Below are 24,352 nucleotides of genomic sequence, written 5' to 3' on the forward strand. Positions count from 1 at the left end.
AAATCTCCACTTGCCTTTGCTTTTTCCCTCCAGACACAACCCAAAATCGTTGCCCACATCTTGGCATTCACACTTTGCATGTGGCCCTGATCCCTCCTGCCAGGCACTCATTGTGGGTCTCAGCAAGGCAGAGCTAACCCTCCTTGCAGGCAGAAACCACAATGTGGCTCAGGAGGACACCAGATCTCCATCCGTGCCAGGACGGGTTTGCTCAGATGCAGTATACACCCAACCCACACAGCCGGGACACTTAGGCTGTGCGCTCACACCTGTATTTCATGGCACAAAAATTTCGGTGAAGACCCACCTGGAATACTTGATCCCAAATTACATTCTCCCTGGAATGGCATTTCAAGTCACTCTGTTCAAACAGTAGCCTGACAATGCATCCGGAGAAAGCAGTATTACATCCTCTTCTGGTTTCTTGACAAGTGCTGGTAAATATATCATTTCCACTTTCTCCATCTCCTAATTTACTCCTTTTATCAGCAATAGTGACAAAAAGGTTCTAATTAGATAGCACTAATCAGGTAGAGTGGCATGTGATTGACAGCTGAGAAGTCACTATCTGTTCTCTGAAACGCAGATTGGCTATTTTCCTCACAGAAGCGGGAGATTTATCAATAGACAAAAGGATGCAAAACCCCAAATCGTAAGGTATAATTACACATCAGGACTATGCATTTTATTTTGACATAAATCTAAAAGGATTCGTGGGTGGTAAAAGCTTTTTTGGAGGGGTGAACAAGTGATATTACTCATAAAGGAAGAACAATACCATCACAAAAATAGAAATAGGAAAACTAGGAAAGCTGCCTATGCATAAACTGGTATGTGGTGGGTTTGTCATTTTCTGTTGCTTGCTTTGTTTGTTTAGGGAGGAGTGTTGTTTGTTTTGGGGCTTCCTCCCCCCACTTTTTTTTTTTTTAAACCAGGACTGGTTAAAAAATTTAAAAAATCCATTAACTCAAGCAAGGAGTTTTGACAGCTATGCAACAGAATAATTCCACTAGTGTTTTACCTTTTTTTTATTTTTTTTAAGACGTTTTCATTAAGTATCTACAATGAATATTCCAAATACATTTTTCAGTAACAAAACCAAAATAAACCTGCCAAGTGGCACTTCACTTGTAATATTTTACACAAGACAGCAGATAGGAATAGGCCATCCATTCCAACATACAAATTTTTCCTCTATTTCTGCTCTTTTCCTCTATTCTGCTCTTTATGTGTTCAGGGGCTTAAAATCTAAAAAAGCCATTTTAAGCTGCAATATAGTAGTATATCTTGTGGCAATATTTCTCCATCTGATAATCTCTAAATTTAAGAAAAGGTGGTCATTTGTCCTATATAACGAAAATTAGATTTATTTTACTTGCATGACCTCATTTGCAAATGAGATAGCTTGTATTTTGAGATCTAATAGAGAAAACTTGTGACATCTGGTATTTTATATATTAATGCAAAAAAACCTCTAAGCTGACCTATAATCATTCATTTCCAATAAAATTTATGGTCTGTATAAAAGAGAGGAGTTGGCAGTCAAAAATTAACATTTTCCTGTTTACCTGGTATCAGTATTCAGACTTCTTAGAAAGTAATATTTTTCCTTCAGCTAAAACTAGGCCTGCACAACATTCCTCTTGGATGAGCACCGAACATTTGAAATGCATCTCAGATCTTCCAAAAAAGCACTCAAAAGTTCATTACAATGCTGGAAAGCTTCATAAAAACTTTCTAGATATTATACATTTTTCCATGGAGTCAACATAGCTATTTATTTCAAGTTGTTGGGGTTTTTTTTAAAACTTCAAATAAAAACCTGGAATTTTCTAGACTTGAACCAACTATCAAACCATACCTCAAAGAATATCTTGATTTCTGGCAATTCAAAATTGTGCAGATACATCAGGTATTCTATAGGACTTAAAAGAGCAGTGGGGCAAACAATAAAATACCCTTTCAACATCCTACCTCCCCAGCATCACACATCCTGGTGTGATGCTGCACTGACAGGTCTCATTATCGTCACTATACAGTACCACAAAAATAGATGCACACAGAGAAATAATTGTAAAATTTCTAAGGTTTTGTTGTTTTTGTTTTTTTTTTTTTTTTTTTTTTTTTTTTTTTTTTTTTTTTTTTTCTGAAAGTATATATGGATGTTTACAGTCTTCCTAGAAGGCTCAACAGAGTAAGCAACTGGTGAGCTTGGAAATGTACTGATTGGACAGGAAGACTGAAGAAAAGTTTGTGGAAGTATGCCTTTTTAAGGGTGTGTTAAGAAACTAAAGGAAGACTGGGAGAAGGAGCAGAGCAATAAAGCAAATCCTGCAGGTAAACTGTAGCAATGCAAGAAGGACAGGATGTGTGTAGAGGGACTTTGCAAGTCAGCCAGCACAAGAAAATACACTGTAAAACAAATATAAACTATTTTTGAGTGTAGTAATAACAAAAAGCAAGTAAGCAATTTGATTTTGGAGATATTTCATGTTTCAGTCCTCTGAAAAAGTCAACTCACCCGAGTATGCCCAGTAAGGATCCCCCGAAGCCTTCCGCCTCCGTATCTGCACGGAACTACCATGTCTGTTTTCATGCAGGGAGCCAACATAACCTTCAGTCAGAGCTGGGAAGAGAAGCAGGAGGAATCATTAGGAAAGTGGTATTTAATCCCTGAAGTTTATACTGTAAAGCTTAAGTCTTTGCTGAGCAGAGACTACAAACTTGGCTTCACTTAAAAGAACAAAAAAACAAAGATAATTTTAAAATTAAAATTTTATTTATTTATTTTTAAATAAACAGGAATGTTCACCCATGAAAATCCACCATCCAGAGATGGTTCACAGAAGCCAGGACTCAATTGATGGTCTATTCTGACCTGGCACATGCCTGGGTAGATCTAGTAATTTCCATAAGGAAACTCTGGTATACATGAGCAAACAAGTACAAGCTATAACATGTGACCAAACTTTCTCTGCCTAGACCCAAAAGTTAGCTTATTTTGTTAGTGACTACCAAACTACTATTTTTAATTCAACACAAAAATTATCAAGAACATTAAAAGAAAAAAAAAGTGTGTAAAATATGCTGGTACAGTGTTATTCTGGGTGTCATAACTGCATCTATTTTAAACCATATCGTAAAATCCCACATAGAACAGTTTTGGTCGGGACCAAATGAGTCTCCTACACATACACCCTGCAGACCCGAGCCCACGGCACGACGGGTAGCAGTCTCCACACAAGCAAAACTCAAACAGCATCGCCTCATGTCATTCACTCAAGCAAGGAGACACGTAGCACTGCCTTCCAGCCAGGGGAAGGCTGCCTATGTCAGACAAGCATCCAGCGTGCAATACCCATGCCTTAGGACACAAAAGGGAGAGGCCAGTAACAAAGAAATCCTTGTAAAACTTTACAAGCTGGAAGGAATTAAATTCATAGAAGCATAGAATGGTTTGCGTTGGAAGGAACCTGAAAGATCATCTAGTTCCAACCCCCCTGCCGTGGGCAGGGACACCTCCCATTAGACCAAGGGGCTCAAAGCCCCATCCAGCCTGGCCTTGAACACCTCCAGGGATGGGGCAGCCACAGCTTCTCTGGGCAACCTGTTCCAGTGTCTCACCACCCTCACAGTAAAGAACTTCTTCCTGATATCTACTCTAAATCTACCCTCTTTCCATTTAAAACTGTTACTCTTCGTCCTGTCACTACACTCCCTCATAAACAGTCCCTCCCCACCTTTCCTGTAGGCCCCTGTGAGTACTGAAAGGCCGCAATAAGGTCTCCTCGGAGCCTTCTCTTCTCCAGGCTGAACGATCTTCGTCCTGTCACTACACTCCCTCATAAACAGTCCCTCCCCACCTTTCCTGTAGGCCCCTGTGAGTACTGAAAGGCCGCAATAAGGTCTCCTCGGAGCCTTCTCTTCTCCAGGCTGAACGACCCCAACTCTCTCAGCCTGTCCTCACAGCAGAGGTGGCTCCAGCCCTCAGAGGATCTTCATGGCCTCCTCTAGACCCACTTCAATAGGTCCATGTCCTTCTTATGTTGGTGGCCCCATAGCTGGAGGCAGCACTGCAATGGGGGGGTCTCGCCAGAGCAGAGGGCAGAATGCCCTCCCTCATGTGCTGGCCAAATTTCTTTTCATACAGCCGAGGATATGGTTGGCTTTCCAAAACAGAAAAGAAAGCATCCTACACTGAATCCTAGGGTTATTTTTTTTTTTATGGCCCAAACAATTTATTTCTTTTCTTATAAAGGAACATATAGCTTCCATGAGGAAGTAGGTTGGGGTTTTTATGTGCAAAGTTTGTTTATTGCTTCTATGCATCTGACTGAACTAAACCAGAGGTACATAAATGCACAAATGTCAGTAAAAAGTCTGTAATAAATTCAACTACCTTTCTCAGAGCACCACAGCCAAAAACTTTTGTGCTCTAATAAATGCACACGAACAAAAAGCCCTTAGATCCACAGACACGGAATGTAAAGAACAAGTATGCACCACCTGGCTCTAAGGAAATTTAAGTCTAACTGATCCCAAACCACTTATTTGATCAGTAAGAAACTAGCTGAATAATTCAAATTAAAACTTTACAAAACCATGTAAAGCACTGCTACCTGTATGCAGTCACCAAGCACTGTACTCCCTTCTATTCCCAGGCCAATTACAGCTGGGCTGAAACGAAGCCTGTAACAGGACATTATTGAACATTAAGCACCAGTAACTGAGAATTTGGCTTTCTTTTCTTTTAGAACAGCTTCTGGGTGACACCCCCTTTGTACCACAGTAGCAGAGAGCATGCTGTGTCCAAGGGCTGTCCATGTATCCTAAACCACTTATAGACAACTTTCGCTCTGCAACATGGATCATGGATTTCTGCAGATTTTGGAATCCTAAAGTGGTAGGGAAAGTCACACGATCTCAGGAAAGGCATTGCAGGTTTGCCCCTGCCAAATTTCTCTTGTGTGAGCAAAGGTACTAATTGTGCAATTTATTATGAGCCTCTGATTTGAATGAGTTTTCCAGATTTCTTGGCAACTTTCTAAATGCTAATTCACTCCAGGCTGCAAACTAGAAATGCTAGAACACATCATACCAGGATTTGTAGGCAACACTATATCACATACTTTATTTTCCTCGTTGGGAGGCAAGAGACGCTCATTTCAACAGGAAAGAACAGGTAAGCAATGTGGAGACCCAAACCCTCCCAGGAAAAAAAAACAACCAAAAAACTGAACCAACTCACAAACCAACAATCTGAGCAAAGATCAGACATCATGAAAAACCCAAAGAACAGAAGATAGAAATAACCTAGGTGGATGGCTGGAAAAGCTATCAGAAAAAAAATGGCCCGATTATTCATTTAAAAATCATATGTGCTGAGAAACAAACTTACAGTTCCTCCTTATTACAAAATGAAAGACAACAGCAGCTTTCTTCTGAACATCCTCTACACAGAGGAGGCAAAGAGTTGTGGGGGTTTTGCCACCCAGAAAAATTGATTCCTGCAAGCAGAAGAAAAATTTCACCTTGTCTCCTCCAAGGTATAAGGTACTCCTGCAGATATCTGCTCAGTGAGCCCTTCTGCATCCCTTGCCATCTGAAGAAAGAAACTATGTCTAAATAATCTATATTTTTTGAAGGTAAAATGGCTCTGAGACAGTGTGAAACATCTGAAGTTGTAAAACCCTTTGTACTCCCAGCTTGATCCACCAAAAAGCCACATAGCAACCATGGTATGGCTGTGAATCATACCATTGATTTTCAGTATCCTCTGTGCAGAAAATTAAATTATGCAAATCCAAGCCTTTACGAATGCCTAACTTTAATGTCAAATTGAACATTTGCTTCAGTCAGCATCTTATTTATGCAATTAAAAACCTGACATCCGTGTGAAAATATGCAGTTTTTGTTTTCTGGATAGACACTTAATAGATTTGTACATTTATCTACACCTATAAATTGTGAAGAGCCGTGCTGTACACAAATTTATTTCTACCAGAAAGGATGTTACAAACCAAGAGGGGAGCTCAAGTATTTGTCAAGAGAACTGTGGGAAGGAACTTGCTGGTTATACTGCTAAATATCTTCTGTAGGACTGAAAAACAAACAAATTGGAACATCCTATTCTAAATAAAATCCTGCATCACTGTTAGGCAGCCCAACATTAATGTCAATAGTCCCCTTAAAAATATGCAATAATTTAGTAGTCGTTAGCAATTTAGAGAAGATGTATGTTTACTGGATAGCTGCAGAAACACTAGGAAAGGATGACAGGTCAAGATCTCTGGCCATGCTGTGAACTGGAAAGGTAATGGTCTCTCTCTATCAAAAATCATGACACGACCTTCCTCCCTCAGCTGGCTGTGGTCCCCAGGCTATTCACAGTGCAGCCAGGCATTTCTGCATGGGGCCACACAAACGCTCCAAGAAAATACTGTGGGAACGAATAGCTATTGTTGGCAATATCTTATACTGGTAAAGTCATCAGGAAACCACAGATTCAATCTCATGGTGCTTTTGTTCTGTGGAGTCAACTGGGGTCAATGGACTCTCTCATAGAGGGTACAGAACAAGGTACAGAACAGAGCACACAGTGGCTTTTCGATTAAGAGTCTGGAAGAACCAAAGCATTCAAGTCAAGTCATTTAAAAAAAAGTAAGTACTTCATATAGCAAAACCATCTCATGTTTCAGGCAGAATCATTACTTTTTCCAGATTTTCTAGGGGGACTGACCTTCTGACCAAAATAACTTGATACCGCCAATGAAAATTTAATGGGCATCTCAGTGTTGCTGAATCTGTTTCTTTCACTGAGAATACATACAGCTAAAATATTTTGTTCCGCTCCAGCCATTAGAATATGTTTATTCATGTTTGTGGAATGCTCCAATTCCACGGTTTCAGAAGCCATACATGCAAATAAGTGACTCAAACTCAACTGACATCTTCCGGTGTTTCTAACATGCAAACAAGTTTTGGAGAAAATATTGAAGAAAGCTAAATTATATTAGCACCAATCACTACAGGTTTCCAGGTCCCTTTTTTAGCTGGGAGACAGTTAACAGCTCAAGAACAGGGAGCAGCCAAGTGGTTTCCTGCTCCGCTCCTGCAGAACTGGATGCTGGAGAAAAGCCAGCAATTAGGCGGGCTGGTCTGGCATGGAGCAAACACGGGGAGGCTCCTCTCTTCTGGGAACCCTGGAAAAAGTTGGGGAAGTGGAAATCGGGACAATAGGAGGGGCAGGAACATGCTCCAGGAAGGCTCAAAGCAAAGCAGCCAAAATAGAGGGGTGGGGTGGGATACAGGAATACACAGAGGAGGAGGCAGAGAAGAAGAAAAGGGACAGCAGAAGCCCTTGCCCTGCAAGGTTTCATTCGATACACCAGGGCAGTGCTGATGGCAGAGGAGTAATGAATACCATAATATATGGTCTGAGACTTGCAGATACACGATTAAAAGAGAAGGGGACCAATCTTACACTCAGATACACAAGCGTGAAATTAAATCCTGAGCAACTCCTCTGGCTGCTGGTGCAGTATTGGTGTCTCTGAAGCGTAACACCTGCAGTCAGTGGAGTTGTGCTGCACCTATCAGAACTACTTCTGCAAGGAATAGAGCATCCTTCAAAGCTAACATGGAGAAATCTCTTACACACAATTTCATATAATTTTAATCGGTACTGAACGCTACATGATTTTTGATGATGTGCTAAATGAATCAACCCATCCCGCAGATCTGCAGACAGCAAAAGCAATGCAATGCTGGGATATGCCTTAACATTCCGATCAGCTTTCCATTCACTCTGTCTCAACGTATTAACTTTCCAATAAAAATTACTTGATAAGTGCCCTCCGAGGTACGATAAGGTAATTCCTGCCTGAATACCATACTGGTATTAATAGTTCACATGAAAACACAAAATTTTATCCCCAATCTACCTTAAATATAAAGCTATTACACTATTCAGAGAGATTATACCCTCGGCATTAGCGTTTAAAACGTATCAAGCCATCAGCTATGTAAGAAAAATCCTTTAAGGTCGATACTTTATGTCTGAATGGTGAAATCATTAGTTATGATGGTAGATTAACTAGATTGTGTGCCAAACAGATTCTTTTAAGCCTTTTCTGAAGACAAGGGTTGCACACTAATCTGTTTTCAGCTGTTCCGATTAAAATGGTACAAAGTCAAAGGTACACACATTGCCCAGCTCATAATCCTTCTGTGACTCACCACTGTGGACCACTAGGAGTTGAATCAGTTTTAGTCCTAGTCCCTAATATGGACACACTTCTTAACTTATGTAGTTCACCTGCTGGAAAACAAGGCAGCATTTGGAGACAAGAAACTTGACTACTGGAATCTGGAGTAGCGTCACACTATGGAAACTCTTAAAGCAGAGGCATTAAAAATAAAATCTTGTTCATGTGTAGCAAAAAAGCATGAAATCATAAGGAAGGCTAGCAATTAGTTTTGTATCAAATCAATGCCTGTAGATAGGAAACTTTTCAAAAACAGGAAAACACAAGATACATTACCTGAAGGGCTTTTGCATTATCTCTTAAATGGAGTTTAAGAGATCAGTGAGCCAAGACACTTAGCCATCTGCAAGCCTACAACTTCAAGCAAGCCTCACTGAAAAAAAGCAGCATCTTAGTATCTAAGTGCATTTACTGTATTTTTAATTGGGCTGTGCTAAAGAGAGGCAGGTAAGCTGAAGACACTGCAATGCTACACACTGGAACACATGCTCTGCTGAAAAGAGTTTAGGCTGCCAGCCAATCTCTCAGAATAAATGTTGTCAAATGGGCCGGAAGGGAAAATGAGAGAAGAAAAAAAAAGTCCTGATAGGAAATAAATTTATAACATTAAACAATTAAAATATTTTTGTACAATTAAAATAAATAACAGTTAAATGCATCTCTCTAGGCTCTTTCACGGACAACTTCCTAAACAAAACTAGACTATTTTCCTTAAATATTTTACCACCCTTTGACAGCAAATAAATCTAGAATATTTCAGGCACAGCTAATTCATTTTGATAGTGCATTACTTTTAAACAGACTCTTCAGCCATGGTTTCCCATATTTTGGAGATTACTTTATATCTTGCCAAAGAAGGATGAAAGTTAAAACAACATATGGTGGTCAGACAGCATCAACAAATTATATTCTGAATGAAACTACTTCCTTTGATTACACTGCAGAGATTTCTTCTGATTATGAGATAAAAGGCAAAATCTATTCTCCTATGAATGCACATGCAATTTTCACAGCTTTCCATTAATAAAATATGGGAATTACAAATCACAAGTTTCTTGCAACTAAGTGAAATAACAGACACCCGGACGCTACGTCTGCCAAGAGATGTATATCCCTTTCCCAGATGACAGTCACCCAGGCAGCCCCTTAATTCCTGTGTGAGCACAATCCACAGGTCTGTTCCTAAAAATGACACGGGGACTTTTCACACCATTCATCCTCTGTTGTTCACGTGTCTGATAGATGATGTGATAAAAGCACAAATCCAAAGAACAAGAACATAAATGCAGAGCACAGCAGGCCTTTACAGGAACTAACCAGCAGACTGCAATTTGAAGATGAAAAATAGTCCAGGGAACACGCTGTCAAACTGTGGGGATTAAATTAACTATCCGAATTAAAAGCCCTTATCCCAAACATGAATACACCAGTCACTAGCTGCATTAACCCTTGGTAACCTGTGAGTTCAAAGGCAACGAGTTAAGTGTAATGCAATCTTACATTACTCCCATGTATCAACACAATGCAAGTCCCAAAGCATTAGAGCTCATGCAGACAAGCAACAAAATGGATTTTCAGTGCAGTCTTTTCCTCACATTACAAGGGATGGAGTTCAAGGGCAACAGGAAAATCTCCTACTTCAGAGCAAGCCTTATTCCAAACCAGAACAAGGACACACAGGTGAAGCACAGTGCCCAGTGCTGCCAGCCATGGTCCAGCAGAGCAGATGCCCTCCCGAGAAACAGACCAGTCTCCTCAGTCACAAGATCCTACCAATCCTTCTCTCAGCCTGCCTGGCTTTATAAGCAAGATGAGCAAAGCTCATTAGCAAGACAGCAAGGCAACTTCAAGTTGCATTAATGATGCCCCATTAAGGGGACTCAGAAAAAGAAGCTTGGGAGGCCAGGAAAAGACAGATGCTGCTGGATGATTAGAAAGGGCTTGGTTTTGCATTTTCATGCCTTACACTGTGCTGGCATCAGTTGTGCAAAGTATGACATAGCTGGTGAATTTGGATCACTGATGTCAACTGGCATCACCTGCAGCACTTCTCCTAGGAATATGAAAACTCAGCCAGATAACCAACAGCACCAACAATTTCCATCTCAAGATAAAAACACACAAATTAAACCAACTGCAACATTCCCCCCTTCCAAGTGGACAGTTCCCAGCAGCATAGCTTCTGCCAGAGAACTTGGGGAATACCCTTAGACTAAGGGCTCTCAGACTGTGGCACATGAACTCAACCGTGTGTGAGGAACATGTCATGAAAAAAACCCAGTTTGCTATATTTTCCCCTAAGAAAAATGCAGAAGTGCTAAGCAGAAAAAAAAAGCCCAGTCAACTGCACCCCTCCTTCAGGATGGAGAGGCTGCTGTTCATGTCACACTGCAAACGGCGTGCAATGGTGATGGCTGCAGAAATGAAGTTTGAGGACCCCAGCTTCAGCAACACTCAACCCCCATCACTGAGAACTGCAAACAAACACATCAAAACCAGCTGTGTTTGATCCAAATCCAGAGTAAAACCTTTATCCCACTGTACTGTTCCCTGACACTTCCCTACATGCAGAAATACACTCCATTTACCTTTAAGACAAAGTTTTCAAACAGACTGGTATTCTAGGAATCTAAGTTGAGATACTTTAAGGAAGAACAATGCACATTACATCCTAAAAATCAGACTCCTTATAGACGCTTCTGATTTGGGTAGTCAGAGAGAAAAATAATTAGGAGCACCTGAAAACTCTGTAACCTTGAAAAACTCTTGGTCTGTGCATCCTTCACAGTCCTTCAGACTTCTGTTAACCATCATTATCTGCATTTCTTAAAAGGAGGAATCCTCATCCTTGTTCATCACCTCTCCATGCTGCACTTCAGAGGGGTCACATCACCTCTGAATTTTATTCATAACAATGTGTGATGCAAACACAGAAATAAAACTTCAGAGCAGAGGTTCATAAGCAAGGCTGACCTCCACAGGAAAGCTGATGCTCTCCCAGCCAGTGCTGACTGAATCACAGCAGATATTAGGGAGAAAAAGGATAAACTCACTTCTCCATAATCTAGGGCAGCCTGGTCAGAGTGAACCAAGGCAATGAAATCCCAGGTATTTGGGTAAAATGATGGCCCACACAGCCAGTTCCAATGGGATTGCACTATTTTTCCAAGGGCAAGCTTGCAGTCAAGCTTCCATCAAGCTGGAATCCAGAAGCAACACGGTGTATTTGTGCAGAAGGGACTTGAATCCACCAGCACAGGCACAGGGAGATGGAGCCATCTTGGTCTCTTAATACATGGCATGGTTTATGTGGGAAACGTATAACGGAGACTTGTCGGTACAATGAATTAACAGTGGCAAAAGGTGGCTTGATTTAACTTAGAATCACAGATTCGTCTAGGTTGGAAGAGACCCTTGGGATCATCGAGTCCAACCATCTATCCTACTCTACAAAGTCCTCCTCTACACCATGTCCCTTCTTGCCTTATTGCAAGTACCTAAAGCTTAAGGGTTTTACAACAGAAGACACTGTGGCTGAAAACACCTGTCTCCTCCTCATTCTCACATAATTAAGTGCTTCAGCATCCACAGTGTTAGATGAGCAGCCTCTGAATAGCAAATAAATGTGAACTTAATGGAGTATTTTGTACATTTAACTCCTTCTTTCATGCAAAATCATACCATTTTCATTTCACTTAACCCAGTAATACTCAGAAAAACACACAAACTCATGCAAAATCACCAGTTTCACCTCTCCGCTCTAGAAGAATTTGCTTGTATCCATTGCCAGCATTTGTCATAGTATGGTCTTACTACATTTTCAAAACAGATTCCCCTAAGTCACATAGCAAGAACTATCTTGATTAAAAAAATAATCTACTAGACTCATCCAAATAACCATAGCAAGGACCTTGTGATGCAGACCTGATCTGTGGATGATTTCTATCCATCCGGGCTGCCATCTTGCCAGACATATTCCCACTTCCCCATAGGTAGCCTGTAATTTCATTTACTGATATCATCGTGCCACTAAAGCCACCTATGCATTGCATCAGCAAAGACAAGCCTATATCTACATATCAGGGCCTTCCCTGCTAAACTTACACAGAGCCCACAGGATATTCTGTCCTTGCATAGGAGCGTGCCAGACCTCTCCTGGGGAAGAGTTCAGTGCGGACACCACATGGAGTCCTCACTCCAAGGCATCGCTCCAAACTCATCTGCCTCTAACACCGAAGGAGCAGCGAGCCCAGCGTTCATCCAGCAGAAAATGCAGGGCACGGTGCTGATTTCATTCACATGGAGAGCGGCGAGGCACTCGATGAAGCCAACAGAGCTGCTCCCACTGCATGGCATGAGATCAAACTTGCCCCATTATAAAGTCTTCAGAGACAGGGTCTCTGTCAGCTAATAAAAATCCCTCATTCTTTATACAAAATGATTTTTTTAACCCGTGTCCTTTGGCCCATTTAACAATTTATTGACTGTGGGAAATAAAGTGAGGCCACATCAATCTCTTCCTGGTTATTTGGTTCAGGCTCTCAAATTAATGCAGAAGGTGGAAAGCTCAATAAAGAACAATTTAAGAAAAGAAAGGGGAAATGCTCTGGTCCCACTGTGAGATATCTTCCTCTCAGTTTGCAGTCAGGTCTCGCCATCTACGTCTGCACAATCTCCTGGAGGAAAGATGGAAGGGCATAAACTAGCAAGCTCCCCCGGATCCAGAAAAAATAACTTGAGATTTGTATCATTCTGCACTGAAACAGATCAGCAGCACTCAGGTAGCCAGATTTAGTGCCTCCAGCATGTGACAACAATTCCAGCCAGATCCACAAAAATTATTTTAGGATCAAACTTAAATGCTGAGTAGAACCAAGCAAACAAGCATTCATTTTTATTTGTGTAAAACTGTATTTAATTTGGCTTATGATCTACAAAACAGGGTTTTTTCATCTTTTTTTTTTTATGCTGACAGCTTGCATTACATACAGATTTTGTAGCAGAGGGTTTCATCCACATTTATTTCCCAAAACATAAATCTAAATTGGAAACTGAGATAAATAGAGATTTTTTTGTGCTGACTGAACAAGTTGTCAGTCAGGGATATATGCCCCACAAACATGACCTACCATCTTGAGAACTCTCTCCTTTCCTTCCAAGTAAGTTGCACTGTTCAAAGGGAAAAGACACTACTATAAATACAACAGAGCTGATCTGTAAAATGAATCAAACTTCCACCTTTGCTTTGCAGTTCACCATTATTTTTTCACTCAGGCAAGAATTTTTCTAGAAATTTCCCAGCAGGAGGGTCTGGTGCTGTTTAGGGTCCAAAACTAATACTTGGTTCCTTGGTCATTTGTCTCCGGAGAACGCAATAAAGATCTTGACACAAAACCTCATACAACTAAGAACAAGAGCACTACGGCCTTTGGCAGCAAGAACAAAAAAAGCAGTAATAGAGCTCAGATGAAGTAAATAGATAAAAATTGCCAGCAATGGTGCGCACTTTGTAATCATAGAGCAATGGTATGCAGCACAGTCTGAAAAGGCACGGGGTCACTGTTCTTTCCTACATGACCAATTTAACCATCTGGAGGACAAAGCTAACGCCACACTCAGTGTAAATGATGCTAAACCAAGAGGAGGAGAAGCAAAGAAGAACGCCTCAAAAATATTCAGCTGTTTGGCAAGCTCAGCGAAATGGGCTGATGTAAGTGAGACATTCCACTGAAGATAGATGTAAGGCAATGCAGTTGGGGAGAAATAATAATCAGTGCAGGAATGAAGTGAGAGACTGCTGTTTAGAAAGCAGTAATGCAGAAAGACTTGAGCATTAGGGTGGATAATGAATTAGATGAAAGTTCATGCTGCAATACCACTGCAGAAAAAGGCAATTGCTATCCTGGGGCACATGCACAGAGATACTGGAAGCAATAACTCAGTTTTAGACAGTCTTTAGCCAGACTGTCACTGCAGTGCCACATGCTGTTTGAGGCCCATTACTCAAAAAAAAAAAAAAAGTAATTTTTAACCAAAAATCTAAGACCTGAGGTGGGGGAGAGGGACGACAGGGGATGACACAGGACACACAGAACAAATCAAAGCATCTTTAACACCAACTTTGTGCCCTACTCTGTGCCAGCCTGGGCAGCCCCACCACAGGCTGCTCAGCCCTGCCTGGCCTTGCCTTGGTGTGCTCATGCTTGTACCCTCTCGAGTCTCAAATGCTGCACTCCATTCTCTACCTCCTTGTTTCATACATCAATTTTCATAACAAGCCTCATAAAGAGTTAGATTTTAGAGCACTCAGAAGTGTTGATCTTCAGACAAGAAGTGCTCTCACAGCACAAGAGTGAAAGAGAGGAGATGAAGAGCTCCATACGGAGCAAAGGGATGCTTCCATCTCATGGTGGAAGCTCAAACACACACCATCTTTTAAGCAAGGGGCAGGTTTGAGAGGAGATGCTCAGTGCACACAAGTGCTGGGAACGACACATATCTTGCTTTAGTGCCACTGCAGATCAGCTCTGGCTGAAAACAGAGACCATAGCATAACTGATTGTCGGCAGAGAGACATACAGCCTTCCTGACCAGTTTGAACAGGCCCCAGGCCCCACATTGCCAGGCCATCAAGAAAGGAGTCAGCTCTGGCAAGTATAGAAGAAAGCTGGAGATGCTCACTCCCTTCCTATTCCAGCCTCAACCACTCTGCAACATTCCCGAGTTTCCAGTGTTACTAATCCTACAGTTATTACAAGCACTTAAATTACTATAATATCACAACAAAAGCACTGTGCGGTGGAAGATGGATCTAGTGTACAGCCCGCAGCCTGACAAATGTAATTGTTTTCTGAAGTATTATAAGAATCCTCATGATGGCTTCAGCCCACCTGCAAAAAGCAAGGTTGTCAACTGCTGCAGGTTTCTCACTGCCCAAGCAGATCAGCTTGGCTATTTAACTACAATACAGCTTTGTACTTGGTCCCCACTTGACTGAGAAAGCCTCAGAATGGTCCTCAAAACCACACAGAAAGTTTAATTACTCAAGAAAATAACTCCCCCCAGGTGAACTCATTTCAACATTTATGCATGTGTTCCACAGTTTCTATTTCCATATTTTATGTTTCTTCTTTTATGCTTTCAGTGTGAACTGTAACAATATCCTGCCTCCCATACAGCCGGTGTCAGTGTTAAAAAACAGATTCATCCTTTTATGCAATGCATTAAAGATTTCTTCATGGCAATATCCTGTGTTCTAGTTTGTCCACAAAAAGGAGATATTAATATCACAACAGATATTCTCTCTTACTATAAACAATTTAAAAATACATTATAATAAGGAAACGACTTTTTAAATAAAAAATGCATTAAACATTGACAGCATGTCAGTGCTTGTTCTGTGACAGCATTAGTCCTATCCATGACAGGGATCTTACAGCTATAAAGAACTTCTATCAATATTGCACAGGCTACCAAAAATGACTTTTCCTCAAAAAAGTTGTTCATCATTAAATATGCTTTTATTGTTATTCTCTTTTACATTCTCCATATACACCATAGTCTTTGCTAGAGAAATCAAAAGGAAGACTATTCATAAGAAAACCTCATGTTGTCTTTCTTTTTTAACCCCCAACTTGTATTTTGTAAACAAGAAGCTCAAAGCAATCAGTTCCAGTCAGGCTTTTCAGCTTTGGATTTAAATCCTTTCATGATTTCTTCAAAAAACATGCATCAAAATTTCAGAAAGGGGGGGAAGAAGACTCTTGACATTGTAGTTTCTCTGATGAACAAACTGATGTATGACAGAGACGCATCTATATATTCAAGCCACTTGTCAACTGACAACCAAATCTGATTTGAACACAGGACTTTAAATAGCTATAAAAAAAGTTAACAATGACTAGCAAAATACCATACATTGTATGTGATCAGATTTAAAGCTGCAGAAAAACAAAGACTGATGTAGAGCACATTTGGCAACTGATTCCATCCATGTTAACACAACATATTCAAAGACCATCTTTACCCACAAAGAGCAGATCCCTCTCATTACTGCATTACTCTAAAAGAAAATAAAAGATCCAAACGTGAGATAAGTAGTTAGTTTAAGCAGATCTGCTGGAATACCAAGAAACTGCAAGAAGCTTAGCTTCCGGCAGAACTGGCTCTAGCCATTATCCTATTAAGATGGATACCAGAACTTGCCAGGATTTTGGAAGTCCAAAACGTAATCACTCAACACCCACAGAAATCCCAGCAAACAATCCTCATTTTCACCCTAAAGCCCCCACAGAATGCACAGAAGAGAACACAGGAACTGAGGCTTCAAAACCAAACAGGCAAGAGGCCAGAGTCAGCGTCAGGGGGAATGGAACGTGTAGGACAAGGAATGTGAAGGAGGCTGGTACACAAAAGAAAAAGGTCCCAGACTCAAAAGAGACAGACTTGAAAACCAGTCTTCCCAGCAGCTTTCGAAATAGACACAAGACCAGCAAAGGTGTTTCAAACTGCTCAGGGAAAAAACCTTGGGGAGGTACGTAGCTGGGTGGATGGAGAAGGAGGACTGTTTCTTAGAGATGCCATGCAGAAAGTACACAAAATGTTCAGGAGAGAGCAGAGCTATGCTGAGAAAGGTCTAGCTTGAAGAACACATTCAGGTGGCAGGTCTGACAGGTCAGCAGGACAAAAGCGCTGCTCACAGCAGCTGAAAAAAATGAAATGTTTTGGGACAGGAACACACCAGCCTACTCTGACCCCAGGCAGCTGGAGCAGAAGGGTAGGCAACATGAAGCCAAGACCGCAGAGAAGCACTGCCACAGTAGACTGGAGACAGGACAAAAGGAGGAGAAAGCCCAATCACAGGACAAATTAAATACCAGAAAGCTGAGAAAAGGCCAGTGGGAGACAGGGGAGGTGATCCAGCCTGTATTCTTCAGAAATGCTAGCAGCTTGCCTCTACCCAAATAAAGGGGCAATTGTGGAGGTTTACCTTATCCTGAGCCCAACATCGCTGCCCATCACATAGCCCAGTATTCCACTTATGGCCAGGGACTGCCCAAGTTATTGCTGAGTAATCTCTGTGAATTTCTGATGGCACTGATTACTTTCTTATCAGTAACCCGCTCATGTAAGTCTAAATATTATAATAACAAAAAAAGACACAGCGCAAGAGGCTGCTTTTGCAATTTTTAGCCACTCCACTGCAGCAGAGCAGCATTAACTGCAAATGAATCAAGCCCCGATTAATCTGGAAACACTTAATTTGAAAATTTTATTCTAAGTGTAATTTATTAGAGCCCATTAAGCAACATGTAATCAATAACTAGTCGCTATTTTCTGTATGGGTAAAGAAATGAAAAAGGAAAAAGGTGCGTCTCAGGTCACAGTAAGGAATATGTCAAGTTGGGAGGAAAGAAATCCTTGAAAGAGCTGCAAGTTCTTAATTGCCCCTGAGGTCTAACGCAGCGGAGATATTTGGTGCACTCTGCTTTCATGCCCCTTAGAATTAGGTAAGTGAGAAGGTGTTACACATACACTACGTCATTCACAGACAAGGACCTTGGCTTGGTGTAAGTCTATTTGTGCTATATGAAAGTCAAGTGACAGTCAAATGGAGGCTTTTAGAGATTGCTCCTACTCCACAGTTGCAAACAATGCAGATTACAATTTGGAGGGGGAAGGGGAAAGAGGGCAAAATAAAACTTACCTTCAACTCTTTTTAATTACATTTGAATAATTTTTAAATTAAAGAACTTAAAAAAAAAAAGAATTAAAAACATATCGTGGTGCCAGAATATGCTAGTAAAAGCTTGGCACTATCAGAAATTAGTCTTCTTTAAAATATATCTACTTTAATTTGCTTTTTTAAAAAATGACTATGCCCTAGTAAAAATCTGCAATTTCCAGCCAGCTGCATTAATATTTCAACTTGGTAAATTATTCTTTTAAAAAAGTTTCTAATAAAGTAGCACTTGCTGCATGTCTTTTAATAAGATTACATTTCTATTTATGATGTTATAATACATTGTATTAAAAACAAAAGAAAGATTACCACAGGAGGAATAGAGATGTCTTCCTTCATTTTAAATTTAATTTAAAGTGGAAGAAAAGGATTTTTCTTTTAAATTAATATTTCCCTTGCAGTGTTATGAATCCCAGTTTCCACTACTGAATGAGAAGCAGGAAAGGAAACTTCACTATTTTTATGCAAACTCAAAGAAAATGCAAAACTCAAGTTCATTAAGCCTCATAGATACCAGAAAACCAAAACTTGCAACTTCATATAGTTTAAGGGTAAAGGTCCTAAGCCAAGATGTGTGTTCCTCCTGTTGGAGTAGAGGATAACGGGTAGAACCTATTGCTGTATTTTATTATGGCCATGCTTATGCCAGGTGAAGTGCAGAGTAAGGGAACAGAAGTCATCCTCAAATGACTCAGGACAGTCAAAGGAGAAGCAAAATGCCCTGCAGTGCCTGTCCATCCCACTCTCTTTTCCACCTGGAAGGCAGTGTGTCTTGCCTGTAGTGCCAAGTGGTGAACTTCCCATAATCGTATGTTAGATATTTACATTTTCTGACTCGGGTGGATGAGAGCGATGGGAAGACAATGAAGCTTACCAACAGAAGGCAGCAGAGTTTGTTTTATTCTACTGCTCAGTCAGAAAAGCAGAATCCAAAAAGCTATCCCGTGCAGCACCCCAAGACCTGGCCCACATTTATGCCGAAATGATTAATCATCACCATCTTCCACGCAGCTTGTGCCTTTTAAAGTAGAAAGTCTCATTCCCTTGTTTCCACCAAGCCATGGAGGTTTTCTATCACAGCTTGATAAAACTGCTCTTATTATAGCTCCGTACAACGTTAGATACCATCCTGTGCTCTTCCATAGTCCTGCACAATGTTAGGTACCATAGCATTCTGCAAAGGTGGTCAGCACTGGAAAAACAGAGGTGCAGAGAACAGAAATCTTTACTCAGTATCATCTGATGGCTATCAGCCAAATCAGGATTAAAATGCAGGACCTCAACACCAGTGGAATATTCCACCCAGGGAATGCAGTGGCACCAATTTGCCCTTCAAAAGTTAAACACAGGGTGATGACAGAAGTTCAAAGACTGCACTAGTTCACAAAGTGGATCCAGGTATTCAGCCACAGAGAAAACGACAGAAGATACACATGAAACAAAAGGGGGTTTGGGCAGCAGAGGGATAACCTTATGCTGCAATATGCTTGTGTAACACTTGCCTACAAAGCAGGAGAAGCATTTCTATGTATATTTGCCATATTGTCAAAGATTATGCAGGCTTTTTCTTCTATAGGTTCCCCCTATAGTTTGCAGGTATCTTCTAGCCCAGACTCAAAAGTAAAGCTCTGTTAGCCATTCAAAGGCAAAAATACATACTAAAATAATTACCTATCGCCTGAAATGAGACTAAGGGGCAGAATTACTGTCCCCGAGTAGAAACCAAATCCCCCCAAATCCCTTCTGAACAACGGAGAACACTCAGAATAAAATGAGCAATTGTGCTCAGGAATTATTTAGTCACAGCAACGTATTCTTGATAAAAATCAATGCCCCTGATACACACCATACCATGGAAATCACCTTTAAGAGCCAGTCTTGGACAGCAGGCTACAACCATGCTTAAGAGGAGGCAGGGAGGATGGGGGGGGAAGCATGAGACAAAAAAGGATGTTTTTCAGATAGGTCTTTACTGGTCCTTGACGGTCAACAAATTTATAACAGATGTGCCTCATTCGGAGTGTGGAGAAATGAGAGCTGGTAACTGTTATTGTCAGGACAAATCAATTGGAGCCATATGTCTGCAGTGGCTGACAGCATCATGAAAATCTCAAGCAACACACAGACATTAGGATGTTGCTGAAAATAAGAGCTTTCCCATCGTGTAAAGGGCCTTTGGGAGATGCCTTTCTCTTTGAGATAGGTTTGTGGGAATTAGCTTATGTATTTTGATTCTTTCAAATGCTTGATAGTATGCGAGGCTTTGCCCTCTCTTACCGATTCCCCAGACAGTAGGTTATAATTAACAGGAGGGAAAATGCTACAAATTAATCATAGGACACATCTCATTAGGATTCTTATTTTATCTAAAATAAATAGGAAGCTGTCATGACAGAGATTGGGGAAGTTTCCTAACCTTCTCCGCTACCCCATGCTCCCCAGCCAATGTCAGCCATTATTCCCAGTGATAGAACCCAAGAGGAATGCACAACTTGCAGCCAAAGCATAAACGATAGCAAAAAGGAATAAAATGCTAAGAACCCATTCTAATAAACCAAAGTCATGCTTTTAGAGCATTCCCCCTACAGTGCATTTGGTAGATTTTTGTTCAGAATACTTTTTAGTGGTTCTCAAATACCTGCAGCACTGTAACATAGGAATAGACACAGTGGAACAGATCCATGGCCTGGTTTTTGGCCAGTTTGCTAGACCAGAGCAGTGAAACGTGCATTACAAGAAAAGGAAATAACTAACATCATCAAGTCAGCAGGGTCTCATGTAGGTTAAAATGTAATGCAAGATCAGTGCCATAATTATCCACACCAAGCAATTTTTTAGTTTATTGACTACGCTGCAGTTCCTGAATTTACGTCTCAGGGTTTAAATTGCAAAATGTTATTGCAATGTGGCAGATATTAAAATCCAGGTATCAGTAGCTTTGCAGGAATGCTTGGTATTTCTCTGAACTGCCAAGTTTCTCCAAACTCACTGCCTTTCTTTTACCAATATTAATGAGCAAATCTGCCAGAACACAAGCATGTGTATTTTTCTGTAAAACATACACCAAGGTTTTTCAAGGAAGAACTAATCTTCAAAAGAATTGTAGCTAGCTCACAGACAACCAGGACTCCCAATTCATACCATGATGTGTAGCAGCTTGCAAGTTACAAGATCTTCATGCTCTCATTTTCCCTATGCCCCATTCCTGTCTCCTCTCAACACCACAACTCTTCAAGACTTTTCCCATTTAGGTCACCATTTCCAGCTCAGCTGAGGTCTACCCAGCTGACAGTCTTTGGCAGAAGAAAGCTGCATTACATTTGGTAATGAACAGTGTTGATTAGCATTAGGACAAGCAATAACGGTTATTAACTGAATGAGGGCAGATTTAGATAAGGTATTAGGAAGAAATTCTTGCCTGTGAGGGTGGTGAGACACTGGAACAGGTTTCCCAGAGAAGTTGTGGATGCCCCATCCCTGGAGGTGTTCAAGGCCAGGCTGGATGGGGCTTTGAGCAACCTTGTCTAGTGCGAAGTGTCCCTGCCCATGGCAGGGGGGTTGGAACTAGATGATCTTTAAGGTCCCTTTGAATCCAAACCACTCAAACCACAAATTCTACAATTTGTTGTGTGTCTCATCAGGGAAGCCAAGCACACCTTCCAGCCCCTTGAGCCAACAGGACCTTTACCATTGCCTTTGCTGAGCACAGGCTCAGGCAGCACAAGCAGAAAGCTTCCCCCCTGTGCTATTCCAGAATAACCAAGTAACAGATTTCAGTGGAAAAGCAAAAAAAGAAAGTGCATTGCGAACTATCCTGTCCTGCAAGGATAGGGCCTGGACATAATTAAGCACACACTTTAGATCCTTCCTAAAATTTCAAAAGGAGGGTGAGAGGACAGGGTGACCAGCCTCTTGATCTGAGATTAGCCTGAAACTAAATGTGAGCCATAGACAGTGAGATGTAAAGTGTAGAGGACTTGAACTAATACAAAAAGTTCTGCCAGTCTCTCAGGAGTGACAGTGCAGGTAAAGGTGAGTAGATTGTTTGCTCCACCACAAACCCTGAAAACATAACAACTATCCAAGAGCCCACAGGTGAAAAAAGTACCAAAGTGAAAATGCTATAGCATTCAGTGGATCATCTCGAAAGCGACTATAAATATTTCTAAAACAAAAATCATCATTTTGTTCTTGACTGTTCTCTGCAAGTAAAAAGGCTGTGTTCACACATCCCCTTGGAAAGCTTGCTCTAGCTGTGCGAAGAGGCTTGGATCGAATGCTCAATGTACTCTCAGGCTTTCAGATCTCTATCAGGGCAACCGCAACAAAATATACTGCATTTTTTCACCCTATCAGTAGGAAGCGATGGGGTCGGAATACTGACTGCCACGTGCTGTACAGCAGTCCTGAAACTAGAGGCATCTACAACACATATCTGCTTCAAACGTCAGCCTGATAAATATGGGAGTAACAGGGCAGAATTCTCTGATCTGGGCTTTGCAGGAGGTCAAACCGTAACTTAAATAATCACTCTAGCCTTAACTTTTAGTTATTTTGTACTCAGGCAGGCACGTGGGGATATATCATGTCTCAATCTTGCCAAGAAAAGAAAGAGGGAGGAATAATCAGAACAGACTCAAGACATTTTGTGAAGAATGAGTCCACACAAATAAACATTTGGCACAGGGAAAAGACCACATTCGTATTAAGAAACTCAACCATACATCTGCTACAATCAAGTTTTCCTTTCTTTGGAGGTGGAAGTTTCCATCACTGGGGCTTGGGCTATTGACAAAGTTATTTTTCCTCTGTGTTCTCTTGTTGACATACAGTTTCAATGCTTTACTGCTGGATTAATCCTATTTTGTCTTTCAGATAATAAGGATATTGTTGTTACTAAGTACTATGCTAATTGTTTTTGTCTAGTATTAAAAATATGCTGCACTGCCTTATTCTAATTAACTTGAGATTATTATTGAAATAATGGTTTTATTATTTTACCACCGGCATTTTACTGCCTTGGAGTCTTAGTTGTACTCGAGCTATTATGACTTTGTAGCAATTGACTAACTACAATTATTCCATTACCCAGCTTCTAACATTTAATTGGGTGAGTGCAGAAAATACTTTCCCATTACAAGATCTTTGCTTTCTGATTTATTAGAATTAACCTTCAATATACAGAATCTAGATTCAGTTCATTTTTCCCCCTCTTCTCAAGAAAAATCCCATGAGGATCACCATAAGCTTCGTTTGGTTTAATTAGGAGGGGGAAAATTTAAAATATATTACGAGATTTATATTGATGCCCTCCAGCACACATTCCTCATTTCACACTTTATGTAAGATTTCAAGAGCCAATACACTCACCCCCTCCCCGAATGAGAACACACCGCAGGGCAGGACTGTTAAACGTCATTAGCATGAAGTATTTTTCATATTGATTTTTTGTTCCTCTTTCTCCTCTGTCCATTTGGTGCGTTGCAGAGTTCAGATTTAAGTTTTAATTGAAATACAGGGAAGGCTAAATACCTTACCAGGCTGCATTTTTCTCTGAGTTCCACCTACACAAATCCATCAGGTTTCATAGTGCTGTGTAGGTACCAGCAGCAAAGTTTGGCTCAGCAGCAATTTAAAAGTGTTTGCTGTTATTTTCACTGATCATAAAAACAGATATTTTAGAGGCTCCAAATAAGACCATTCAACTTGGTGTGCTCTTACTCCGCGTGGAAAACGTGTTAAGTGACCAGCTGCCTTTTAAATAAAGGAGTAAGTGATTGCCATGCTATGAGACAACTCCAACTCCATCACTGGGTGCCAGCAGGGCAGGCCAGGCACCGACTGTTGGCCGAAGCAGCAGTGCAACATGTAACGTGCACAGAAGGTGCCCAAAGAACAGCACAAATTGGCAAAGGAGATCAGAATATCAAAAGACTTGCGCACTGGCCAGTCTGAGGACATTTCTCATCCTCCGATGCGCAAATGGCTAGTTTAGAATCTGGGCACAACGTGTGCTTTTACGTACAAGTCTGGTGCAATGCAGGGGGAGATTTAAAAAATAATAACCAGTAAGCAAACAAATAAACCGACAAGAAAGACTGAAGACTAAAGAGTGCTACACCTTGAACTCCTACACCCTTATTTCCTGCTTTTATTGGCATTAAGTGAGGTCATTAGCATTTTATCAATATATTATGTGTATATAATGTTACTGAGATTAATGGACACAGGCTACGCCACTCTAAAGGCAGAGTTCTGTAATAAGTTACACGCTTGCTCTTCCAACAAGCTGCTCAGTGGTAGGGATGCATGGATTTTTAAACACCTCAAAGTTTAATATGTT

The 24,352-nt window shown here is 40.8% G+C and overlaps 1 protein-coding gene across 1 annotated transcript in view; it reads right to left on the reverse strand.

The window, feature by feature from the left end:
- PTPRG (protein tyrosine phosphatase, receptor type, G) overlaps positions 1–2,636 on the reverse strand; it is a gene marked incomplete at its 5' end in the record, with an annotated part of 324,523 nt that extends 321,887 nt beyond the window's left edge. Inside the window, one exon of the mRNA XM_014946781.1 lies at positions 2,522–2,636. Coding sequence (XP_014802267.1) covers positions 2,522–2,636 — 115 coding nt within the window. The remainder of the gene's footprint in view (positions 1–2,521) is intronic.
- Between the last annotated feature and the right edge of the window lie 21,716 nt (positions 2,637–24,352).

The sequence above is a fragment of the Calidris pugnax genome, unplaced genomic scaffold (assembly GCF_001431845.1).
Source record: "Calidris pugnax isolate Ruff unplaced genomic scaffold, ASM143184v1 scaffold81, whole genome shotgun sequence".
In the NCBI taxonomy this organism is placed as follows: domain Eukaryota; kingdom Metazoa; phylum Chordata; class Aves; order Charadriiformes; family Scolopacidae; genus Calidris; species Calidris pugnax.